Below are 22788 nucleotides of genomic sequence, written 5' to 3'. Positions count from 1 at the left end.
GAATCTAATTCGAATCATGCCAGTTGGTCTAATAGCGTAAATTGTGATGCAAATCATATTGGAAGTTCTTCCTGATGATGATTTTTTGATCCTAATTGCTATAAAGCTGCCCCACAACAAAAGGGTAGAAAAGAACACGTGTTTATCATTGCTTTGATAACACACGTGCAACCAGCAACTGACGCGCAAACTCATGTGAAACTCAATGCTGATATGAAGACTTTTATGACAATTTCAAAAAAAAAAAAACCTCCATTTTCATCGCGGTTGGAAGTTGATTATTTTATTTAACAACTCAACTCCCGCTCCTCTTTTCGCTTTCTTCTTTCTCCTCTTTGTTTTATCAATACACAAACGATATCGATACCGCGCTCCTCCCTCCTCTCTTCCACACACCGTACAGATGGACGTCGGGTGCGAGAAGAAAAAGTAAAAACACCACCACAGAACATAAACAGCACAGCGACGACACGTTTCGGCTGCTTACTTCTTCTCCTTCTCCTTGAACTTCTCGTCGCCCTTGCCACCACGGATACGACCGGTACGACGGGCAGCGATGAGACCGACCTTGCGACCCGGGGGCGTGCCGCGCTTGACGGTCGACGCCTTACCGATGTGCTGATGGTTACCACCACCGTGCGGATGCTCGACGGGGTTCATCGCCACACCGCGCACCTTCGGCCAGCAGTTGCGCTTCACCTTGTACTTGTGGTACGCACGGCCCGCCTTCAGGATGGGCTTGTCGATACGGCCACCGCCGGCCACGATACCGATCATGGCACGGTTCGCCGACGGCAGCACCTTCTTCGCACCGGACGGCAGCTTCACGCGCGTACGCTTCGTGTCCGGGTTGTGCGCAATGACCGAGGCGTAGTTGCCCGACGTGCGGGCCAGCTTGCCACGGTCACCGGTCTTCTCCTCCAGATTGCACACAATCGTACCTTCCGGCATCAGACCGATCGGCAGCACGTTACCGATCTGCAGCTGGGCGCGACGTCCACAGTACACGAACTGGCCGGTGTACATGCCCTCGGCCGCGATGAACAGCTGCTTGCTCAGGCGGAAACGGTACGGGTCGCGGAAGTTCACGACCGCCAACGGGGCACCACGGCCTGGATCGTGGATGATTTGCTGCAATGTGGGGTGTGTAAACAAAAGCCGAAATTAGCCTTCTTGGATCGGGGGGGGGGGGGGGGATTGTGCATGACGTTTCACTCTACCTTCACGACACCCTTCAGGTAACCGTGACGCTCGGCATAGTCGAGATGGCGCAGTTTCGGCTCTCCCTTTCGCTTCTTGGTGTGGGCCCGGAACACGGATCCGGCACCTTTACGCTGCGCGCGAATGACGCGTCCCATTTCGACGCCTTAAACTGCAAACATCCAACAAGACACAGAAAAGACAGCATTAGAAGTTGAAGCAGTTGGAAGCAATGCACATTTTATATCCAAAAAATCACGCAACATCACACAGCAGGGCGGGCAGGGCGGCTATAGTGTCAAACATCGCCCTCCACACAACACACATCCACATCGCCGGGATCCGGAGCGAGCGCGGCGAACAAACATTAGCCACGAATCGGGGTTTTCACCCGCTTGAAGGGCAAACGTTCACTTTCCACATTTCCCCCAGTTGCCATTTGTGCGATGTTGCGCGTTTTTCAGTATCACTTCACGGCGAAAAACACTTACGGGGCTTAAAAGTTAATGTAATGATACACAAAATGTGTGTTCACTAGACTCTGCGACGAGCCGGAAAGAAAGAGAGAACGGCCGAACTGTCTAATGCAGGAAGCGGAGAAACGCACATTTCGGCTTGACAGCTGTCAGTGAGCGGGCTTTGAAGGCAGCTGTCAAAAAGTGTGCGTTCGCGGGTTGATGCGTTTGCGTAGCGACCGGGAACGTTTGTATGGAGTGTTTGAATTGGCCGTTGATAGTTACCAAAAAAATGTTTAAAAAAATAAACAAAGGAGGAAAATTAACGTTCAAATAAATGGAAACGGTCAATGATGGGGATTTTTTGAAGGGAAAATATTTTGTGCCACATTTTCTCATCACTTTTCCATTTTTTCAACTCATCACAAACCAGCAAAAAAATGGCTCCTCCTAGTTATGCCTTTACAGTTTAATAATTTATTATCGAAATACTTTTGTCTTTTTGTGTGTTTTATGTTTGCATTGCATATGCTATTGTATGCTGTATTTTGTTGCTGTTGTGTTGTTTGAATGCTTACAATTGTCCATTTGATTTCTTACAAACACAGCTTAGTTTTACGGGACAGTATGCGCGCATTTTGCACAGAGAAAGAGAGTTATGATTTCAGCGTTGTATTTTTTGCGATTTATCAAGTCGTTATATTTTACGTTACATGGGGAATTATGTCAAAAGAGGGATTTTTGATCTGTTCTATCTTTCCAAAGAGTCTGCCACGCTCAACGATTGTGTGTCGGGTATCATATTTTGCCAGAAGAGATTTGTGTTCGTTCACTGTTCGTTCTTTGCACGGTTTTTTTGTTTACTTTTAACCTGAATTTAGCAATTTAAAAAAGAAACAATCATCCTTTAACGCACTACCTGCTGTAGGGTTTCAACGAATACGTAGAAATATACGCTACTTTATCAACATATATTACTAGGCGCACACGTGGCAGCACCTTTGATTCGAAGAAACTTCACCGTTTTCTTTGCCCTTTATCTCTCTCTCTCTCTCTCTCTCTCTCCTCTCTCTCTCTCTCTCTCTCTCTCTCTCTCTCTCTCTCTCTCTCTCTCTCTCTCTCTCTCTCTCTCTCTCTCTCTCTGTCTTTCTCTACAAACTAATATGCTGACGCATCTGCGACTTTACAGTTTTTAGCCCCTCTTGTTCAAAACTAGAACTAATTCCGAAGCTAATAATACAAGGACAGGCAACAATGAGCTACTGTTAAACTAATTGCACAAAATGGAAGTGTTGTACCGAACAAAAAAAAAAAAAAAAAAAAAAAAAAAAAAAAAAAAAAAAAAAAAAACCAGTGTTCAATTGTGGTTTTCTGTTTCCAATTTTGCTAATGCTAATTTCCCTGTTTCTTTTTTTGTCCTTTCCTACATGTGCTCACACGCATAAAGCCACAGGATTTATGTATTGTGTAAAAATTGTAAAAAACAGCTGCTACAGGAGGCGGTTTGTTTCTCTCTCTCTCCCCCTCTTTTGTCCCTTTTTCATTTTGCATGTTGCTATAACAGCCTGCTATGGATGATTTTCCGAAGAAAAATGGGGATTTTCGCTATGTTTGTTTTTCAATAAATACAACCGAAACTAGGCTTTACAGGCATTTCCCTTTCCACAATTGGATTTGCTTTTGTTTTCCTTTTTGTGCAAAATGCGGTGAAGGTTGTTTCTTTCCCCGATTTGGCTGGACCGACTTGCCTTAAACATGTACAAGAAGGGAGGGTATTGCAATACACAAATCATCATCGATCACATTCGGTTCGTAGTATAATTATTTAGTATAGTTATCATTTTGCCCCTTATTTTTGCTTGCTGCTCTTTAGCTAAGATTTGTGTAATATTTTTCCATTTGTTTGTTATGTTGTGTATTGTTGTTTTTAGTTGCCATTTTTTTTTGGAAGAGGAGAAAGCAATTACTAAAATAGGCACAAAAAAAAAGATGGAAAATAGGAAATTATTCACAATTGAAACTACTGCCGCCCTATCCTTTCAACGCAAACTGAGAACACTTTTCGTTTCCCCCAAGCCAGGGAGCCTCTTTTTAAAATCATTAATCTAGCAGAGCTTGCACAGCAGACCGTTTTTTTTGCAGGAGGAGGAGGAGGGAATCGTTTAACAACCACCGTCGCCCAATCTTCCCAATGATTGCTACTAATAAAGTAAAATTATAACTTACTGCAAAACAACGATTCTCTTCTAATCTCTAATACCTCTCCTTCACAGTGGAATCTCCTTCGCTTGCTTTCTCTGGTTTTCCTACGACTTTTGCCCTTCTTTTCTTCGCGCCTTCTATCACACATCGATTTGTTTTGTCTCTTTTCATCAAACCCATCCGACCCCCGTTCGTTCAGTGTCCTACGATACCGTTGACGGTGCTGCCGTTGGTGTTGCCGGCACTGGCAAGATTGCTCTCCTCGCTGCAACAACTCCCCGCCGTACCGATCGCTCCGCCATTCACCACCACCGTATCCTTGTCCGAGTCGGATCCGGACGTTTCCCGCTCATCGCTCGCCGCGGCCCCGGTAGCGGCCGGCGTTAGGAGCTTCCCATTCGGCACCACCACCAACGGTGCCGATTTGCTTTTCAGCGGCTCACCGACGCTCGCTAGACTGCTGCTGCTTCCGAACGAGGACGGTGGCCTGATGATGCTGCTGCTGCCGGTGGTGGTCCCCGCTACCGGTCGCTTTGCCGTCCCGTTTAGTCCGTTCAATTTCGACGCGGTCACAACACCGTTCGTTCGGTTCGGCGGGACTGCTTTGGAGGGTGGAGGTTTCACGGTGGTGCCGTTCGGGGGCTGCCGCTGGGTGATGGGTGATGCGAGCGTCCCGATGTGTGTGGTGCGGACGGGTTTGTTGCTGCCGTTCGGTGACCGTTCGCTGGGGCTGTGCAGCCCGAACGTGCTCAGATTGTGGCTAGAGCCGAGCGATGTGCGGCGCAGCCCGTTCTGTGCGCCGGTGTTGTGTGTGGGTGTGGTTGGCGCACTGCCATTGCCGGCGTAGCTGTGCCGCACCGAGGACAGCTGCGTGTAGACGGAGGAGATTTGCGTTTTACTTTTCGGTGTCGCCGGCGTCCCGTTCGTGTGGTGGTGGTGGTGGTGTTGGTGGGGCGGTGTTGCGCCCGCCAGCCCTACTGCTGATGGTGTGCGCAGTCCGTTTTTGGGCGTCACCGGCTTCTCACTGCGACTGTAAGGAAGGTGGAAGAAGGGGCAATAAAAGGGAAATTAAAATTTATATAAATGGATAACAATATTACAAAAAACTAGAACGATTTGCTATAAAATTAATGGTCTTTAATTATGAGATCACTCCATGAAGCTACTTTTTCTGTGTTATTGTCTTTCTTAGTATTCCCTATTTGTTAGACAAAATTGTGCGTGTGAATGTACAAAATTGAAGATGACAGAGGGTGAGAGCACACACACAGACAGAGAACCGGCTGTATCCTTTTACCTTGTTTAACTGCACGGGGCAAGGCATGAAAAGATAGGGAACATAAATATGGTTCGTTCGTTTTAGGGCGCATGGTTTCGTATATGATTTTACTATTTTGCTACTACAACAAACACTATCACATTATCTACTATCACACACACAGGGAGGGAGGTTAAAGAGTGACACAAACGCACGACGGGAAATGCACCTGCACCGGCTACGGTGCGTACGGCAACCCGATCGTCATCCGGTCCGGTAACGAGGGCAGACCGTTCGCCGCACTCGCAGCAGGGCAAGTGTCCAGCCGGCTGTGCACGAGGTGTAGGATGCAGATGAGATTGATCGCACACAGCATGCCTATTGCTAGTACTATATCACAAAGCAGTACCTGTCCCAGCTGTCCCAGCCTACGATGTGGAGGTTGCGCAGAACAAGCCACCAACAAGCCCAGGGAAGCAAGCGAAAAGGAGCCAAGGTTGGAACGGTCCGGACGGTTGAAGGATGAACGGGGATGTTTTTAGGGGGATCAAATGAGAAAATCATGATGATGGCGATGTTATTTACAGATGATTTTCCACAATGTTGTTAGTTGGTTGATGTGGTTTGTTACGTGTTAGTTGGTTACAGACAGGTAGTACATTTTGGCAACAGGTTTTCCCCCATTTGATGTTGTGGCGGTTGTGATGTTTTCCCCCGGACGAATGTGGTCAGTTCAGTCAGTGGTAAGTTTGAAGGTGTTTGCGAGCGAGCATGTTTCGAAAGAACGAGACGAGAAAAGAACAGTTTCCATATGAGCTTGCGTACGAGGCTTACGAGAGTGAGTGGGAAAATGAGAATCAGTAAAGGGACATTCGAAATAAATCAAATAAATCATGAAAAACAAACAAAAAATAAGCCGCAAACAAGTGCCTTAAGGAGTGGTTTCCCTCCGGGAGTTGGAAAACAGTGCAACAAAGCAATGCACCAAAGAGTAGAGCTTTTGCAGCACGTCACGCACCAGCACGAACGGAGCGGAAGCTCCGTCCAGGCAGTTCCTTGCCCAACGGGCCATCATTGCCGCCCCGCCATCATTGGCTACCCGGTGACTTAATCGTGTTAGCAGTAAGCGGTTAAACAAATCAGCGATAATGGTTAGTAAACGGTTCGTCAGCACAGCGATCCGGGCGACCGTTACACGACAGCGGTTAGCACAGCGTGCCGCAAGGGCCAGCTCGAACCCGACCGAACTGTGACTGATGGGAAAATAGTCCGCCACGTACAGCGGGCGGGATGGGAAGTGTCGCATGAAGGTTCTGTGTTTGGGACAGGTGTGTTTGTGTGTTGTACAATTGATGTATCACATTTCCAGCACCGACAAGGGAAGGGACAGATTAGTACAAGAGTAGCCAAAAACACCGTCAGGCACACAAAAAGGAAAGAAAGAAAAGAAAAGATAAGTAAAAATAAAGAAAACCTCATCCATAAAGCGATTTACTGAAAACAAATGGAGAATGCGGATTGGAAGGACGGCGAAAGTGGGGCAAAAAAATGAAAGCAAAACACACCACCCGTAACCAACACTAACGTACTAAAACTAAAATGGTTTCACTAATATGCGCTAAGGTAAAATCAATAAATGTAATATATTATTCTGCAACCGGCGGTCAGTCGGACGGTGGATGGATGGTACACGGTGGGTACCTCAGAATCCGATAATTACCTTCCTAATCCTTCCTGTCCACCGAAGGAAACGGGCCTCAGCTGAAGGAGAGAGAGGGAGAGAGACAAAAAGACGTTTGTAAATTAGATTTGCTGGCAAGCAGTTGCTGCTAGAAGCGAAGAAGGTCTACTACTACTACTACCACTACTGCACGTACTCGTTCCGTTTGCGTCGCGGTGCTGATGGTTTCCGCCGACTGGTGGTTCCGATCGCTGCTGCCGGCACTGTCCGGCCCGGATAGGGCCGTGCCATCCCCGCTCTCCGTGGACGAGCCACCGTTCGTGAGGCTGTGGAGCTGCTGCTGGTACTGCTTCTCTCGCTCCGCTTCATACTTTTCGATCAGATTCTGCTGCTGCCGAATCGTGCGATCTTTGGCCGTTAGCTCACCCTGCGTGCGGTGCCGGAGACACGGGTAAGAGTAAAAGTGATTAGGTAAATAATTTTACTACGGAAACGAACGGTTCTAACTATCGAACAACGAAAGCCTAAAGTAAATCTAACGTAAACGGTTCTATTTTACAGAATATTTTGTTTTGTTTTACAAATAATTACTGATATTTTTTTTTGTCGATTATGGAGTATTTTTGTAATAATTTAATAAAAAATTCAAATAATATTATTTTGGTCTCTTTAATTAAAGGTAAAAGGATGTTTATAGATAAAGCAATATCTTTACAAGCGTTTTGGAAGTAGTAAAAAGGTATTTCAAAGCTAAGGCAACTCCTTCAAGAGCAAGTAGAGGTGCTCGAATATTTGTGTTTAATTTTTGGGAAAGGGAACATAATTCAGAGTTTAAGTTTGATAAAAAAAAATAACTTCACAACATCAAAAGCCAATTCGATAAAAAAAAGAACAGTGAAGATCTCAAAATAGTGAAAAAGAGGAGCTCAACAAGGGAAAAGAAAAGATAAGCGATATACTTGTAGAGTTGTAGTCCAATTATTAAATCTCGGTGGGTACGATACAGGGTTTCCCACGATTTATTGGTTGGATCCCATCAATTTTTGGTGAGTTCCCATATTTTTTTGGTGCGTTCCCACGATTTTTTGGCCGTTTCCCAGAATTTTTTGGTCCCATTGTATTGATATCCAAGCGGAAAATACCAATTTATTATGGGAACGAACCAAAAATCTATGGGATACGACCAAAATATCGTGGGAACGCACCAAAAAATCATGGGATCTGACCAATAAATCGTGGGAAACCCTGTAATACATATTTAATTGTAATTGTTTTAGTTATTTTTTTCGCGAAGGTCCCTTCGTGATACCTTACGCGTCCTATTGCTTCACAGTTGGTCCCACCTATTCCAGGGGTTTATGCTTTTGGGGCAGAGACAATTTTGGAAAAACTTAAACAAACAAGAGCTAACTGGGTATAAAGTGGGGCAGCAGCATGATGCACCGATTGCAGCACAAACGCTGGAACCGGAAGCCCCTTGCAATGGCGAGACACTACCGTTGCACTATAAATAACACGCGGAGCTCGTGCACTCTCTCCCTCACTCTCCTTCCCTCTCTCACACTACAACAGAGCAGGCAGGCACGAAAAGGAAGGGCGGTAGAGTAAGAGAAATAAAAGGGAAATGAACGTGCAAATACCTGAAGGTAAACCACCTGTCTTCTGAGATCCGCCAGCTCCTGCCGCTGGTCCTCGAGTAGGGCAAGGGCCGCCACGCTGGACTCGCGGATGAGTATGTTTTCTTGCTGCTGCTGTTGCTGCTGTTCCTGGGACGTTGCCGTCGTCGTCGCCGCTGTAGTTGTTGCCGAGCCGATCGTACCATTGGCGGCCATTGCGGCTGCTGCCGTCGTGAAGAATTGCCCATTGTTATTTTCAAATGGGTTGAGAGTATCGGTCTGTGAAAAGGGGGTAGGGGGAAAAAAAAAGCCCGCAGTTAGGACAGTATGAACGATGAGTTTTCCGGAAGAGTGGAAAAGAGGATCATGTAGTAGTGGAGCTGGGTTTGCAATTAGTTACATTAGTAGGGTTTGTTTTTCATGCTTTTTTCGGTATTTATACACTAGCACACACGTGGTTAGTACGGTACGCGAGTTAGAAGTGGTGAGTAGGAGCGAAATTGTGGCTAGAAACGTCTTACCCAAAATGTGAAAAACTGTAAACTTAAAAGCATCTGTAAAACATACAACCTACCATCATCAAATTTTCTTCATCCTGTTCGAGTTCGTGGTGGGTGGTGGTGGTGGTGGTTCAGTTCGTACGGTGATGTTGGGGGACGGCCGTCACATTCGTGTATTCGAGGACACGGCCAAAAAAGGGTTGACACATACACACATACGTTGAGGTTGAGGTGGAGGGAAGTAGTAGCAGGCGTTAGGAAACGGCACCCACACCAAAACATCATCGGATTTTTTTTCGAAGTTTGGATGAAGAAAATATGGCGCGTGTATATACATCACACACACAGAAAAGACAACAAATTGGAATGAAAAACAGAAAGTAAGAAAGAAAGAAAATAACAAATAAAAGAGATAAGGAGAGAAGAAAAAACAAAAGAAATGTTAACAAACAAAAATAAAACGACGAATAACGATCGAGCAGGAAGCGCGCGCACGAGAGATAACGAGATCGTGTGGTTGCGTATGGTGCGCGGTGCGCGAAAAATGAATGCAAAAGCGCACACATTCACACATTCGCACACACACTAATGAATGATGGAAAGGATGCGAGAGGATGGAATGGAAAGCAATTTCCTCGCGGCGAGGAAATTCGAAACCGAGTTTGCAAACTTTTAATCAGGAGAGTGGCATCGTGCGCTTTTGGAACACACAAAACGGTGATGTAAGAGAAACCGCCGAACAAAAACGGAAATGATGAAACGAACGTTATGAGAGGCACGATGATCAAGAATAATGCGGTCGTTGCGGGCGAAATGTTAACACAATTGATCCAGTGTGGAAAGTGAGCGGGATGTAATAATGCGCGAGCATGCTGTTTTTGTGCGCACGAGAAGGAGACAATCAATCTAGGCAGGCGTTCACGTGAAGCAGCTGCATGCAGTTTCACTGATGATCAGTGCTGCAAAATGTCATGTGCATCGCGAGATGTTCACCAACGAGAAACAATGAACATATCCTGTTTAAGTCACCAACACTCATGGCTGAAACGAAGCTCAAATCAGCTCACGTACACAACTGAGATGATCAGAGATGAGACTCATACAGTTGGTGGATCAATCACATGCATGGTGACATTTTGTTTAGCACCCAACTCTTGATCACTCACTTGGTCACGATATTTTCTGTCGGTGATGATCACGACGTTCTTGGAATATACATGAGGTGTGGTCCCAAGCAGCAAAATGTACATGCTTTCTCGCTCTGTCTGCTTTGATTGTCTGCCAGGTCAAACAGAGTGAGAAAACATGCTGATTTTGTTTCCTGTCTCGAAAGCGCCGCATATCTCCAATAACTATCGTGATGATCACCGACACAAAATGTCGCGACCTAGTGACTGACCAAGAGTTGGTCACACAAAATGTCACCACGCGCATGTGATGGTCGCACCAACTGTTTGAGTATCACCTCTGATCATCACAGTAAAGCTCGTGACGCTGAGTTACATTTTGCAGAAGTGAGCACAATAAAAAAAAGTCATGACATAGTGACTGATCAAGCGATGGTCGCAAAAATGTCATGAAGCATGTATTGGTCATACCGATCCTTTTGAGTGATCACCTTTGATTATCACAAGTGAGTACGTGACGCTGACATAGACATGTTTCAGTCAGTTTTTATATGACGTTGACAGTGACATTTTGCAGCACTGCTGATGACAGTTGATGGAGAAGCGGTTGCTAAGGGGCTCTCCCATTCCTGTTTGCTCACCTCTTGCATTATCCGGCGGAGTCGTACCAGCTGCTTCTTGAAGTGCACCACGTCCTGGAGCATGGAGTTGCGCAGCGACTTGTCGAGCAGGGTGAGATCTTCCGCGGAGTTGGTAGCGGTCGAGGCAGAGTCCGTACAGTTGTTGTTGTTGTTGTTGTTGTTGGCGAGATTGTGGAACTGGCTCAGGGTGGCCGTCTTGTACGAGCCGGCGAACGTTCGCCGCGGCAGGCTGTCGATCGAGCGCGGGCTTTCCGATCCATTCGTGGGCGTCGCGTTGTTCTGCAGGCGTCGGGTGAGTAGCCGTGCCCTTGCCGGTAGCTGGGATCTGGAAGCGAAAGAGCACACGGAAATCAGAATGTGCGTTAGTTCCGTTGCATGAGTGCGCAGTTGGGGTTTGCGAATATGGTTTTGTTTGGAGGGAGGCAACACAGTAACGCCTCCACACTGCGGATACAATAAATATACGTTTATGGCACAAAGCGATTTTTTTTTTTGCAAAATCAAAGTGAAGCGAAGGTAACAGACAAAAAAAAATGGTGCAGTAAAACTTGTTTACTGCGAAACTAAGCCACCGCCGCCTGGCAGCCCACCGTGGCAACCGTGGCTGGCAGAAAATCGATAGTAACCTATTTGCAATTCCCGTCGTCCCCGCCGCAGAATGGTGGTGGTGGTGGTCGCCGGCTCTGGAGGGACTCGTGGTGCTGAGGCGCACGCTGGCGCACCGCTCGAGCGTGCTGGTGCTGCCGGCGGTGCCGGACGGTGCCAGCAGGCGGTGATGGGCCGCTGCGGATGTTCGGCTGGCCGGTGCACCGGTGCTGCTGCTGCGCTGCCGGCTGGGCACCGCCGCATTGACGGTGTGCGGTACGGTCAGGTACGCTGTGGCAGTAGTGGTGGTGGTGTTGGACGATGACACCGGACCCTTCGGTTCGCTTGCCGCTTTCCGGTGATGCGTTAGGAGACCGTGCCGTCCGGTGGTGGTGAACCCGCCCGCATGCATCGGGGAATTTGAGCGCGACCGGCCGACGGAATGGACGTAAAGCTTTTCCGACGTGTGCAGATCGGTCTTGACGCGGCGGGCACCGATCGGTGGGGACGAGCTGGTCGCATTGGATTGCATTTTTACACACGTACTCAACAAAGGCACACGCGGTGGTGGTGGTAATCGAATTATGAGCGTTCTAATTTACACACGTCACACCACGGCGAACGCGTAGCGTAGATTCCACGGGTTCCGTGGCTTGTTGCTCTCTTATCATAGTAATCCCATGGTTGACACGATAAAAAAACACCAGCGGAAGGCACTGGGGGTCACTGAGATTAGGAACAAAACCGCTCAAGCACACTCTGTTTGGGTGGTGTGCATATCGATTTTCGTCTTGCCTTCGATAAGGAACTCGTGTGCAAGAGACGTCGTACTATAATAGGGATGCAGTATCGATTTTCTTGCCCCCACAGAAGACGCACCACTACAGTAAATACATGACGGTTGGCGAGGGGCACCTCTTTATCACAATTATCACAAGACGTCCAATGGGACCGTACTTTCCCTTGTCTTACACGCCACGGCCACAAGTCGGGTTTGCTGGGTCGATATCAGGACGGGAGCAACTACTCCTATTAGCCGCACTGTGCACCGTCCGCTTGTTGCTTGGATGGGGACTTTTCGCACAGATTTCGCACTACAGACCCGTTCGTCTTCGTTGGTTCGTTTTCCCTCCTGGCCTACTACGATTTCCACTGCATTTGTAGTATTACTCTCTCCGGTGTGTGTGTTCTCACTCTCAGGGAAGTTCTTCCTCTCAATATCGCACTCTCTTTACTCTCTTTTTATCTCTCTCTCACACGCACACTGTTTCCTCTTTCCGTTCTATGCACTCTTCGCACACTTGTTATCCCTTTTTAGCCCTTTCTTTTTGGTTTGTTTTCTCTGCCAACCAAATGGCGATTCAACAGGGGACTGTGAGAGGAGCGAGAGACCTTTCTTGTGGAATCGTGAAAAACGTAAACAAACGAACACATACACACACACACACACACGAGCGCGCTTTAATATTGAACGGAATCCCTAAACCCGTACCACCGACGTACGTCGTCGTGCGCGTCGTCATCGTCTGGTGCGGCTGCTGATTGCGTACTGAAGAAGCGGCAGCACGCGCGCACAAGTTGCGCCAGCAGGTTTTGGCTTTTCCTTGCCCGCGGCCTGCTGTGGGTATTCGTCCGTGGCCCCCCAGGCCTCCGTATGCGGGGCGGGCAGTGGCGGCTCCACATTCGCGTGTTGCGTTCGTACGCGTTTTCGTAGTACACACCTGTTCAAGCGCGTGTGTGTATATGTCCGTTGGGCGCGAAAGAGTTTTCCGCGTGCGGTTTTTGGGGGGTGCGAGCGAGCCAGCACTGTGGCTGTGTGAATGGGGGACACCGGGCGGGTTGGTGCGTAACGTGTAAGACGACCACCACCGCGACGACCGCTGGGTGGTTGCATTGAATCGGGTGTCGTTTGATAAGATTGCACACACGCTTCCACGCACCACCCAACCGCTGATTCCTCCCCGCTTCCGTGTGCAACTCTTCACGTCGGGTAGACCCGGGTGGTGGTTGGTGGTTGATGATGGTTGACGATGGGCTGAAATCCTTCCGCAATTTCGGGCGCTACTTCGACCACGTACCTTTTCCTTCTCGCCGCAAGTGAGCAACTCGTGTGCTGGTGACATTCGCCAACACCCCGCGATGACAAAGCAGCAGATTTTCTCTCACCAGGACCGAAGAAGGGGGTGCGTGTGTGGGTGGTTTTTTTCTATTTTTTTCTGTCGCTTATGTTGTCTTTGTTTATCCGTTCGAGGCATGGGGCGGTTTGATGATCATTTTGCCATTCGGGTCGCTCGCTCGGCAGAGCGTGAAAATTCGCTCGGAAAATTCGCTGCCAAAATCGCAGACGCGGATGATGTCACCCGTGCATTGATGATACTAAGCCGCGGGAGGTGTGTGTGTGTGTGTGTTGGTGATACATATTGAGGGACATTTTCATTTCAGTGTCGACAGCGATACTTTACGCTTTTCCGTTTTTCTAAAAAAAAAACGACATTCTTGAAGTATCGGTACGGTTTATATTGCTACTTCCGGTTAATGTCACTGTTTTTCATCGGAAGAGCGTCATTATAACGAAGTGGAATTAAACAAGCATTCCTTCTTCAAGCACACTGGTTACTTACTCGCCATCAACTACCAGAGTTTGAAAGAAAAAAAAGCTAATGCACATCTAAAAAGTAATGCTTCTCGATAATTGCCCTTTTTTTAAACAACCCTTTTTTAAACACACAACAAAACCCCCCGTGTTGCCCCTTTGTGCTGCAATGATAGGGTTTGGTTTGGTTTGGTCTGGTTTTCCTTAGTGTATTTTTATATAAATACAGACCATCGATTGCAGAAGGTGGCGAGAGAGAGAGAGAGAGAGAGCGCACGCTCGCGCGCGCAGACCCTCTTGCCGCAATGTGAAATCTGTGAAATTTTGCGCGCAGAAAGTGAAGCTATGAAGACAGAAAAAAAAACCAAAAAAAAAACGCTACAACCAAACTGTTTTGCCGGCAACATAAATCACGAGCATCAGCAAGCAGCTCCAATTACGGTGCATTCGAGCATAGCCGGAAGGCTGTGTGTGTGTGTGTGTTTACTTATCGGTGATATCGGAGTTGTTGCTGAAGGTGATAGCAGCCGTACCACCGCGCAAAACCAAACACGCTGCAGCTGTTGCTGCGCGGCTTTAAGGCTTTAGAAGCGGGTTCGATTTCAAATTTCACGTGATCGCGTGCAGCAGAATCACGTGCCGCTCGCACAGGGCAAGGAATCTATAGCAGGCAAGATCGCGCTCGATCGATCGTGCTTTGTCGAGGGCTTTCTCTATTCGCGCGAAATAGTTTTGTTTTTGTGTTTGTTGCCTGTTTGTGGCCTGAGAGAGGAATTGGGTCAGCTGGGAAGAAGTGAAGCGTGGAGGTGTTTGTTTTGATCGCTAATCCAGGGGAAATTTTTCTCTTTGCATGCATCAGCCCTTTTCGCGAAGCAATTGGGGCAAGGTATTGCATTTTTATATCCTTTACAGGTACATTTTGACGCGATTTCTTCTCTTTCTATGTTAATATCTTGCAAACATGTTAATTTCCGAATGAGATGACTTCAAAGAGCTTCAAAGAATTCATCTCGACATGTTGTCTTAGGGTCATTTAAACAAGCAATAAACTGCTCCACCCTTAAGAAAGCAACAGGGGAAACAACGCCTTTGCTAGTCGGAAACAAAAAGCAAAAAAATCGGAACATCTTTTCAATTTCTAAACATCTAACCAATAAATGTTAACGCAATGTGCCAAAAATATCTTCAAAGTAGCACAACCGCCTAGTCACCGTCGCCGCAGGTTCTCCGATGAGTTCATTCTTTTCCCACCAAACCAAAGAATGAAAGCGCTTTGGTCACATTTTTGTGCGGTACTTGCAGAAACACCAAAGTAATAAACCACGCTGCTTTATGTTTTTGTTTCGTGTAGCACGCGTCCCGCGTATAACAGCATCATTGTGTGCCGAACGCACGGACACCCCGTAGAGCAAGCATACACCATAGAGGAGCAATGCTAAATAAATATTGAACGAAACGGTGTGCTTGCCGCCAGCTTGCCATTTATTTGTAAATTGTTTAAATATTTGAACGCAAATGAAATAAGAAAAAAGAGGATGAGTAAGACCCACAGACACACAGTGAGGACTCTTCAAACGTGTCCTATTCGATGGCTGACGATGGTTGATGATGATGATGACATCCGATCGCAAACCGGGGAAGCGCAAAAGGTGTAGCACAACAGACAGCAGCAGCACGTGGTTTTCGGGGCGATTTTTTTGACCGGCGCCCGCATCATGTGAGGTAATCGGATCGTGCTTAATTAAATTGATGTCACACCTCGACGAGCTACAGCAGCACAACACATCATAAAGCGGGAGAGTGGTTGAGGTGAAAGGAAATTATGCCAACCTTCATCGACCGTGATGTGATGTGAAGGAGCGCAACAATAGCAAGTATAGTATGATGTGGTTTTATTGGTCCCGTGGTTTTAATGATCTCAAATCATATTGGAAAAAACGAAGATTGGAAAAAGATGGACAATAAGACGTCCAATAGTGCCACCATTTGGTTGGTCCTTTTACGTCTGCCCTAAGCTCCCGTGTCCATCGACAGTTTACGACGATGGCACAGATGGCACGCATGGCAGATCATCGACAACCATCCCTAAAGCCCCTTTAAGCTAACTATCCGTATCGAGCAAACTTCTCTCACCTCGACCGCTCTCTCGTGACCAACCAAGCGGCACCAATAGATTCTACCATCGGTGAACGGAAAACACTACCCAACCGAACCTCCAACCAGTCGGCGGCTGAAGTGACTCATCCGATGACTGCTCGAAAGCATTTGAGGTACACGATGATCGTAACGAGGGCTCTCGCTTTAGGAGACGGTCCGACAAAAAAAAACACGTGAAATTATATCACGCACGCGCATCATTTGATTCCGCCGGTCGGTGCGCAACTACAACACATCCGGAGAGGAACCGGCGCTAAACGAGCTGCAACCGATACATTACAACCACTGCGTGTGCAGTGAATTAACCAAAAACAGAAGCAGCGTGTGCACTGGACTGCTCTCGGGAGGGGCTGTAATCATTCCGGATGCGTTTAATCAATAATCATTATCGCATGTTGCTTCTTCGGTGCGTTATCGCAAGCCTGCAAGGTCTGACATCATACAAACACACACCTTATCAATCGACACACAAAATGACTGTTTTCGGGTTGCACACACACACACACAACTGTTTTCGCTTTCTGTACCGGTCCAGAGGCGGGGTGGAGTATTTGGAAGTAGCGCTGAATCTTCCACTCTCGTTTGGTTGGCCCAGGTCAGTTTGTAAGAGTATGGGGAGTATTGATGGAATTTTCCAGCAACGTTGATAAGCTGGAAGAAGCGCTAGCAATGTTATTTTCCTTCGGTTTACTCTCTTTCGCGTGAAAATGCTGCACCGGAAGTGGATGGTTTTCTGGCTGTGTGTGCGCAAAGGTGCGGAGGATCACCACCAGCGAAGCATACAATTAATTGATTAAGCTTCGATAATTGGCGGAGCTGTGGCTCGGAGAGCGGAGGCGTTGATGCGGAAGCTTTTTCGATTACAAAACTGGCCAGCGATTCATCGTGAGAGAATGTACGGTTTCGATTGGATGAGTAGATGATCCGCATCGAGACATCGATATTGTTAAGTAACAAAGCAACAGGAATCGAGCAATTATGTGAAGCAAATTGCATACATTTAGGCGCTTATAAAATGCACAATTTAACTCTAGCATTTTTGTTACTTGTTTAAATTCTCTTTCTGTATTATTGTCGCTTCTGAAATTTAGTTTAAATTTAAGCCTTTCGCATTTTGGTTTTATTCATATTTTTTGCAATTTACGTCCAAACCGTACAACACATGGAAACAGAGATATTCCACTGACCAAAGCACAGATAGAAAACCAAACACTGCTTCGTTTTGCGTTGTAGTAAAGCGTAGCAAATGATTTAATGTTGCTGCATGTACCTGCAAATCGCCATCGCAAAACATTCCCTAGCACAAGAGAGAGAAAGAGAGTCACCGTCACCGTCTACCATCATTGTCAGGTCAAGAGCATTTTTAGTTTGCACGGTGGCCTTCAAAATTACAACGACGTTTGCTGGCTGTTGTGCAAATGCGGTGTCCAACAGCGCCAAAAAAAAAACCGATGCCATAATTAGCTCTAATACCTTTGACCCCATAGCTGCTGCTGCTGTAAAAGTCATTACCGATTAAAGTTAAACGTTTTTTTTACTCTCATTCATAGTCGTTTAAGAAGATGAACGGTACCGTGCAAAGGAGTTTCAATGAGAAGTTACTTCTACAAACTGCACTATTTTTAAGACATTACATTCGCTAATTTCACCCACCACGAAACACATCCGTTACAGGGTGGCACACTGCCTGCCTCTCCCATGCGACCGCATCACCTTCCCTCGACGTGCGCTCGCTCGCCACAGTTTAGTAACACACGCGAAAAACACGCGAGACTAGCGACGCCACAACAAACAGCGTTGGCTTTGCCTGTGAATGGTTTGTCCCCACGCCATTGCAGCTGCATTTAGCTTAAGCCACCGTGTGCAGCCACTGCATCACTGCACCGTTATCGCCAAGCCAAGGTGTAGCATTGATAGGCTTATCAATTGTCCCGATGGTCACCACATTGGAGCATGAGCTGTTGAAATAGTTTTGAAAAACACGCGTGCACGCTCGTACGGATTTGCCTGCATGGTGGTGGCTCCGTTCTATGGTAATTAGCTTCGGTGGATTGTTTTGCTTTTAATTAGCAGTGCGAGCGTTTCGCTCGCCTGTGCAGCAGCATTGCTTAAATTTATTGCGCACATTAGACGATTCGATTTGCGTGTTTTGCCAGCGTGCTCCAATGCAAAGCAAACGTACGATTTGCCCCTTGGTTGGTTGCCTTTTTTTGTGTCACTGTGGAATTAATTATGCAATTTCTTAAATGAGCAGTAAAGTTTAAATTAGTCAAGAAAAATGAGGAAACACTAATGCCACTGAAATGCGTATAAGAAAAGAGTTCGTTTTCTAATATGATGTGCATCTCATAAGCTGGTCTCGTGCGTTGCAATTGTTTCCCCGACAGGCAAAGAGAGTTAAATTTACAGGCGAGGGGCATGTAGAAACAGGGAGAAGGGGTTCGGTCGAATTTGTATTGTCCGCCATAGTCGAGCGGCAGTGATTTTTTTCCGAATTGAGAGCAAGCGCGCGCAGCGCTCTCTCGCTTGCCTTCAAATTACACGGGGCGCTCTCGCGATACAAAACAGCTGATCAGCTGATACCCCCTCCCTCCCGTTTTTTCCTCTCCCGCTGCGCTGGATGCGCGGATCAGCTGTTCTTGCTCTTTCGCGTTTCTTTCGGTTTGCGCTGCGCTGTTGCCGCACTTGCGCGCTGCGCTGAACACCCCTTCCCGCGCGTTCTTTTCGGTTTGCGCTGCGCTGTTGCCGCACTTTGCGCGTAGCGCTGGACACCCCCTCCCCCTCGTTTCTTTCGTTGCGCGTTGTGCGCTGTGCGCTTTCGTTCACTTTGATTTGCAGCGTAATAAAATCGCATGCATCGAAATAAAACTTAAACACATCAAGCTCGGTTGATATTTTAACACTTTATTGAAACTTAAGGCACAGTTCCACACATCGCTAACCACAATCTTGCCACAAAACCACACATATTTTTTATTATAAATAATAAAAAAATCGTCACTTCAAGCACCCGCCTTACTGCCTGTATGTTGTGTATGTTGAATACTGTAAAAAAAGCATTGAAATAAAGCAGCATAATTTACATATTCATGTTGAATTATGAAAGATTAACGCTGCTTTATTTCAATGCGCACAACACTTCAACACTTGAAAATACGACCGAGGCCTTAATAATGTGAATTGAAATAAATAAAACTTCAACACTTCACTTCAAATTACATCGAGCGCCCGGGACTTAGGCTAAAACGCGCGCGGCCTCACGCTGCGAAGGCTTGAACTGTACTGACGATTTTGTGTGGTAGCAAGAAAGGGAACGCACGAGGAACACTCGCTGCACTAGTGCGAGCGAGACACCGACACCAGCAAGCCGCTGCGAGAAAACCAAACTGAGCGCGCAGGCTGAAAGTGAACGCACACATTCACACATGTGTGATTGTGTAAGTGCGAAAACTGTGTAGAAAGCAAAACACGCTCTCGCCTCCTAGCAATTCCGCGTATTTCCAGCCGTCTCTCCCTGCTTCTACATGCCCCTCGCCTGAAAGACGCACACTTTTACATTCTCTTTGCTAGTAGGGTCTGCATAATAGGAGCGCGTTCATTCGCGCCCGAAAGCTACCGCCGCTCGCCGGCTTCCTCGACTATTTCGCTCACATCGCTCGAGCATGGAAATTGGAGCCTGCGAATTTCCACACAAGATACACACGCCCCGTGACGCCCTGAAGGGGTAGTAGTGGGTGTTGAAATTTGAATAGAATAGAGCAACTAGTGGACTAGATTTTCCCTCTGTTCTGCCTCTTTACCCTGCTAAAACACACAAGGCTACAACAGCTACAAGATGGAGAGAAACGATCATTTACCCATTGGTGGTGGTGGAGGTGGGAGTCGGTGTCGGCTTTTCCTGCAGCACTACAGCCGGCGACGAACCGACGCCACTTGCCGGCGGTGCATTCTCAGCCGACGTCGTTTCACAATCCTTCATCGTGATCTGGGTGGTGTTTGCCTGGCTTCGGCTGCTGCCTCTTGGCAGGGCGTTTTGCAACCACTGTAAGAGAAGTATACAAGTTTCCCGATCGAACCACACACACACAACCACTTCACTGCATCGCACACTTCACTGGTAATTTTACAACATCGGTGTAGACAACCGGCAGAGGAGGAACAAAGCTTCTGGCTTTCAATAATTTTCACGTCTCATGCACAACAGGTACGTACCAACCGGCCAACCCCCTATGCTGCAGCATATACCGTCGACAAAGACGGACGCGTGGAAGCGGTGGAAGAAGCTAGCAAAACGCAAACATTCTTAATGTTGGAGGTTGGATGGGTTTTTTTTTTTTACAGACGGGTTGATGAACTTAAAGGAGCGGGGTTGTTGTGGTTTTCAACTGTAAGCTGTGGTTTTTTCGGTAAATTATAGCTGAGGTTGAGCTGTTGTCGGACGAGTTTTAGGTCTTTTTTGTTGAATCTAACCACTTTTGAATGGTGTGTGCACTTGTAGGTTTTTATAGAATGTTGCAAACACAGCTCGAATTCAACATATAACTGAATGAATGATGGTTTAAGCACTTGCACTATCGAAACACCACAAATAGCAAGACCGCGTGAGCCACCGACGTGCAACTACAGACTATTTGCTTCTGCACCAAAGCCCCAAAAACTCAACCACCTCTTCTCACTCATCAGCTGTATTTTTGGTATTTTTCCCTATTTTTTTCCGTGGGTGCATCAAACATCAAATAAAAACCGCATTAGACACACACACACACACTGCAAAGATCGTGTGCCACGGGGAGAGATCGGGGGCACAAAACAATAAAAATATCTTTTCCTTTTTTGTTTTGTTTTACCACACTAAATCACACTTGATCGGTGGTGCTTGGTGGTGGTGGTGTTTGTTGCAAGAAAACTAAACGTTCCACAACGGCTGTGTCTGTCTGTCGGTTGACCCTGAACAGGTTGCAGGAAATGATGCACCATAAACAGAAACACACGCGATCGCGTTTACTCGCGCACAGTACACGAGCGAGAAAGAGAGAGCAGAACTGTAGCACCACGTTTCTAATTTACCGCCGCCACCAGTGGGATGTCAAAATTAGAAACTAAACACAAACAGTATGAACTAGCACGTCGGGCAGCTTGCGGACGGAATGGATTCGAACCGGGTAAAGGATCGGACGACAAAACACCACAACCACCCTTTAGGAGAGTCTCTTTGTCTCACCACTGATCACTGGCGAAGGAAATGCTCCGAATAGTTTTGCTGATCGGCAGCCTCCCACCGCCCAAAACCGAACACAGCTGACGGCCGTGAGGTCGATCTTTGCCTTTCTATCAAGTATCACCAACACCGCGCCCCGCTGCTAGGTGGTTGATCGAACCAGATAACCTTGCGTCACACAGGCTGTGTGTACGTGTGTGAGGATCGATCAAATACTGAATAAGGGCTGCCATCACCACTGCCAGAGCCACGGCAGCTATGTTGTGGCCGTAAAACGTACACACCAAGAACTGAACGGGCGAGCCAAACCTGGTACCAGCGACCAGAGAGCATCGGAGAGAGAGAGTGTGTGTGTGTGATGCGGTGGGCTCGTAGACCGGCCGATGAATGCGCGAGTACACACGGTTTCGTGTGACTCACCCCAAAGGCTCGAATCGTTGTGGTGTTGGTGGTGGTGTTACCTATACCGATGGCTCCGAGCGGTGGAAAATCCACCACTAGGTGGTGTTTGTGTGTCGGCCAACATAACATCCCTTTGCAAGCCGGGGATGAAGAGAAAAGCTTCTCAACTGTTTGAACCATTAGAATACGACACACAAAAAGGATTGTGCAACACACAAATAGCTGTAATTACACACCTTCACCTCAAATCAGATCATTCGTGTCTTGAAGATACCTTTTTGAGACACACATACACATACACAACACCATCAAGATCATTCATGATCATGCAGGTGAGATTAGGTTCAAAAGGGAAAGAAAGAGCGTGAGAGAAAGAAACCAACAAACAGCTTCCATCCCCTATTTGCTGTGGTATTTGAGAGAAACAACAAGAACAACAAAAAACCGGCTTTCTCATCACAACTACCATCACCATCAGCGCACGCAAACGCGCGTTCTCATCAGCTGTGCGCGCGGTTGAAAAACACACAATGCACGCCACCCCGCACACACGCGAACTTCACGCGAGCGAGCAAAGGGCAGCCAAGCGCGCCGAAGGAACTAGAAGAGTAGTAAAATTGTGGTTAATGCACATCATCGTCCCGGTGGTGGTGGTGGTGCATTCCATAGCGGTTTGGTGTGGTTGGGCTGGCAGGGATTTGGTTTCTAGAGCAAGTAGCTTAAACGCGGTTCTAGTAAGCAAAAACTGAAAATAAAGACTAGCAAAGTGTGTTGTATAAAAAAAGAAGGTTTTGCGAGGTTCTTTTTTGAGGGTGCACGAAAAGTACCAACAAAAGAATGGTTTAATATTTGTTTCACGGTGATGTCTAGCTGTAAAGTAATTAGCATAATGCATGTTAAACCCCCCGCTGCTATGGTGTATGTCAAGGTTAAGCTGTAAAGTTGCTATGTAGATGCCTTTTTTGGTATAATCGTTTCGTGCGCAAACCCTACACCGTACTGCACCAAATGAGTACCTCTCCCCACCACTAGTCGCTGCTCTACATAACAGTAAATCGACTAACCGTTCAGCGGTACGCCCTTTATAGAACGAATCTTTAGCCCGAGCCAAAAAGGCATAATGTTGCAACATCATACTTACTTTCCGCTCCTC

At 47.1% G+C, this 22788-nt stretch overlaps 2 protein-coding genes and 1 long non-coding RNA gene across 16 annotated transcripts in view; all 3 read right to left on the bottom strand.

Annotated features, from left to right (window-relative positions):
• Positions 1-255: 255 nt before the first annotated feature.
• Positions 256-1801, bottom strand: LOC121593479 (60S ribosomal protein L8). The gene is made up of 3 exons (XM_041915829.1): positions 1692-1801; positions 1221-1372; positions 256-1131 (listed from the first exon to the last, which is right to left on the bottom strand). The coding sequence occupies exons 2-3, from the start codon at positions 1356-1358 to the stop codon at positions 484-486; spliced, it is 786 nt and encodes a 261-aa protein (XP_041771763.1). The 5' UTR covers positions 1359-1372; positions 1692-1801; the 3' UTR covers positions 256-483.
• A 717-nt stretch (positions 1802-2518) lies between these two features.
• Positions 2519-22788, bottom strand: part of LOC121593474 — an 86610-nt gene continuing 66340 nt past the window's right edge. For 6 of the 13 annotated variants that reach the window (XM_041915817.1, XM_041915815.1, XM_041915816.1 and 3 more), the window contains exons 10-15: positions 10681-11005; positions 8987-9007; positions 8437-8691; positions 6993-7223; positions 6836-6876; positions 2519-4887 (exon numbers count right to left, since the gene is read on the bottom strand). In XM_041915817.1, coding sequence (XP_041771751.1) covers positions 4053-4887; positions 6836-6876; positions 6993-7223; positions 8437-8691; positions 8987-9007; positions 10681-11005 — 1708 coding nt within the window. In that variant the 3' untranslated portion in view covers positions 2519-4052. The other 7 variants (XM_041915823.1, XM_041915824.1, XM_041915825.1 and 4 more) reach the window with 7 other exon arrangements.
• On the bottom strand, positions 18900-19370 carry LOC121593481. 2 transcript variants are annotated; one of them, XR_006004783.1, is made up of 2 exons: positions 19225-19370; positions 18900-19060 (listed from the first exon to the last, which is right to left on the bottom strand). It is a non-coding gene; the product is annotated as an uncharacterized LOC121593481 (long non-coding RNA). The 2 variants fall into 2 exon arrangements; XR_006004782.1 differs by having other exon boundaries at positions 19235-19370.

Source organism: Anopheles merus, chromosome 2L, assembly GCF_017562075.2.
Source record: "Anopheles merus strain MAF chromosome 2L, AmerM5.1, whole genome shotgun sequence".
NCBI classification, from domain to species: Eukaryota; Metazoa; Arthropoda; class Insecta; order Diptera; family Culicidae; genus Anopheles; species Anopheles merus.
This window is presented reverse-complemented; position numbering and strand designations above follow the sequence as displayed.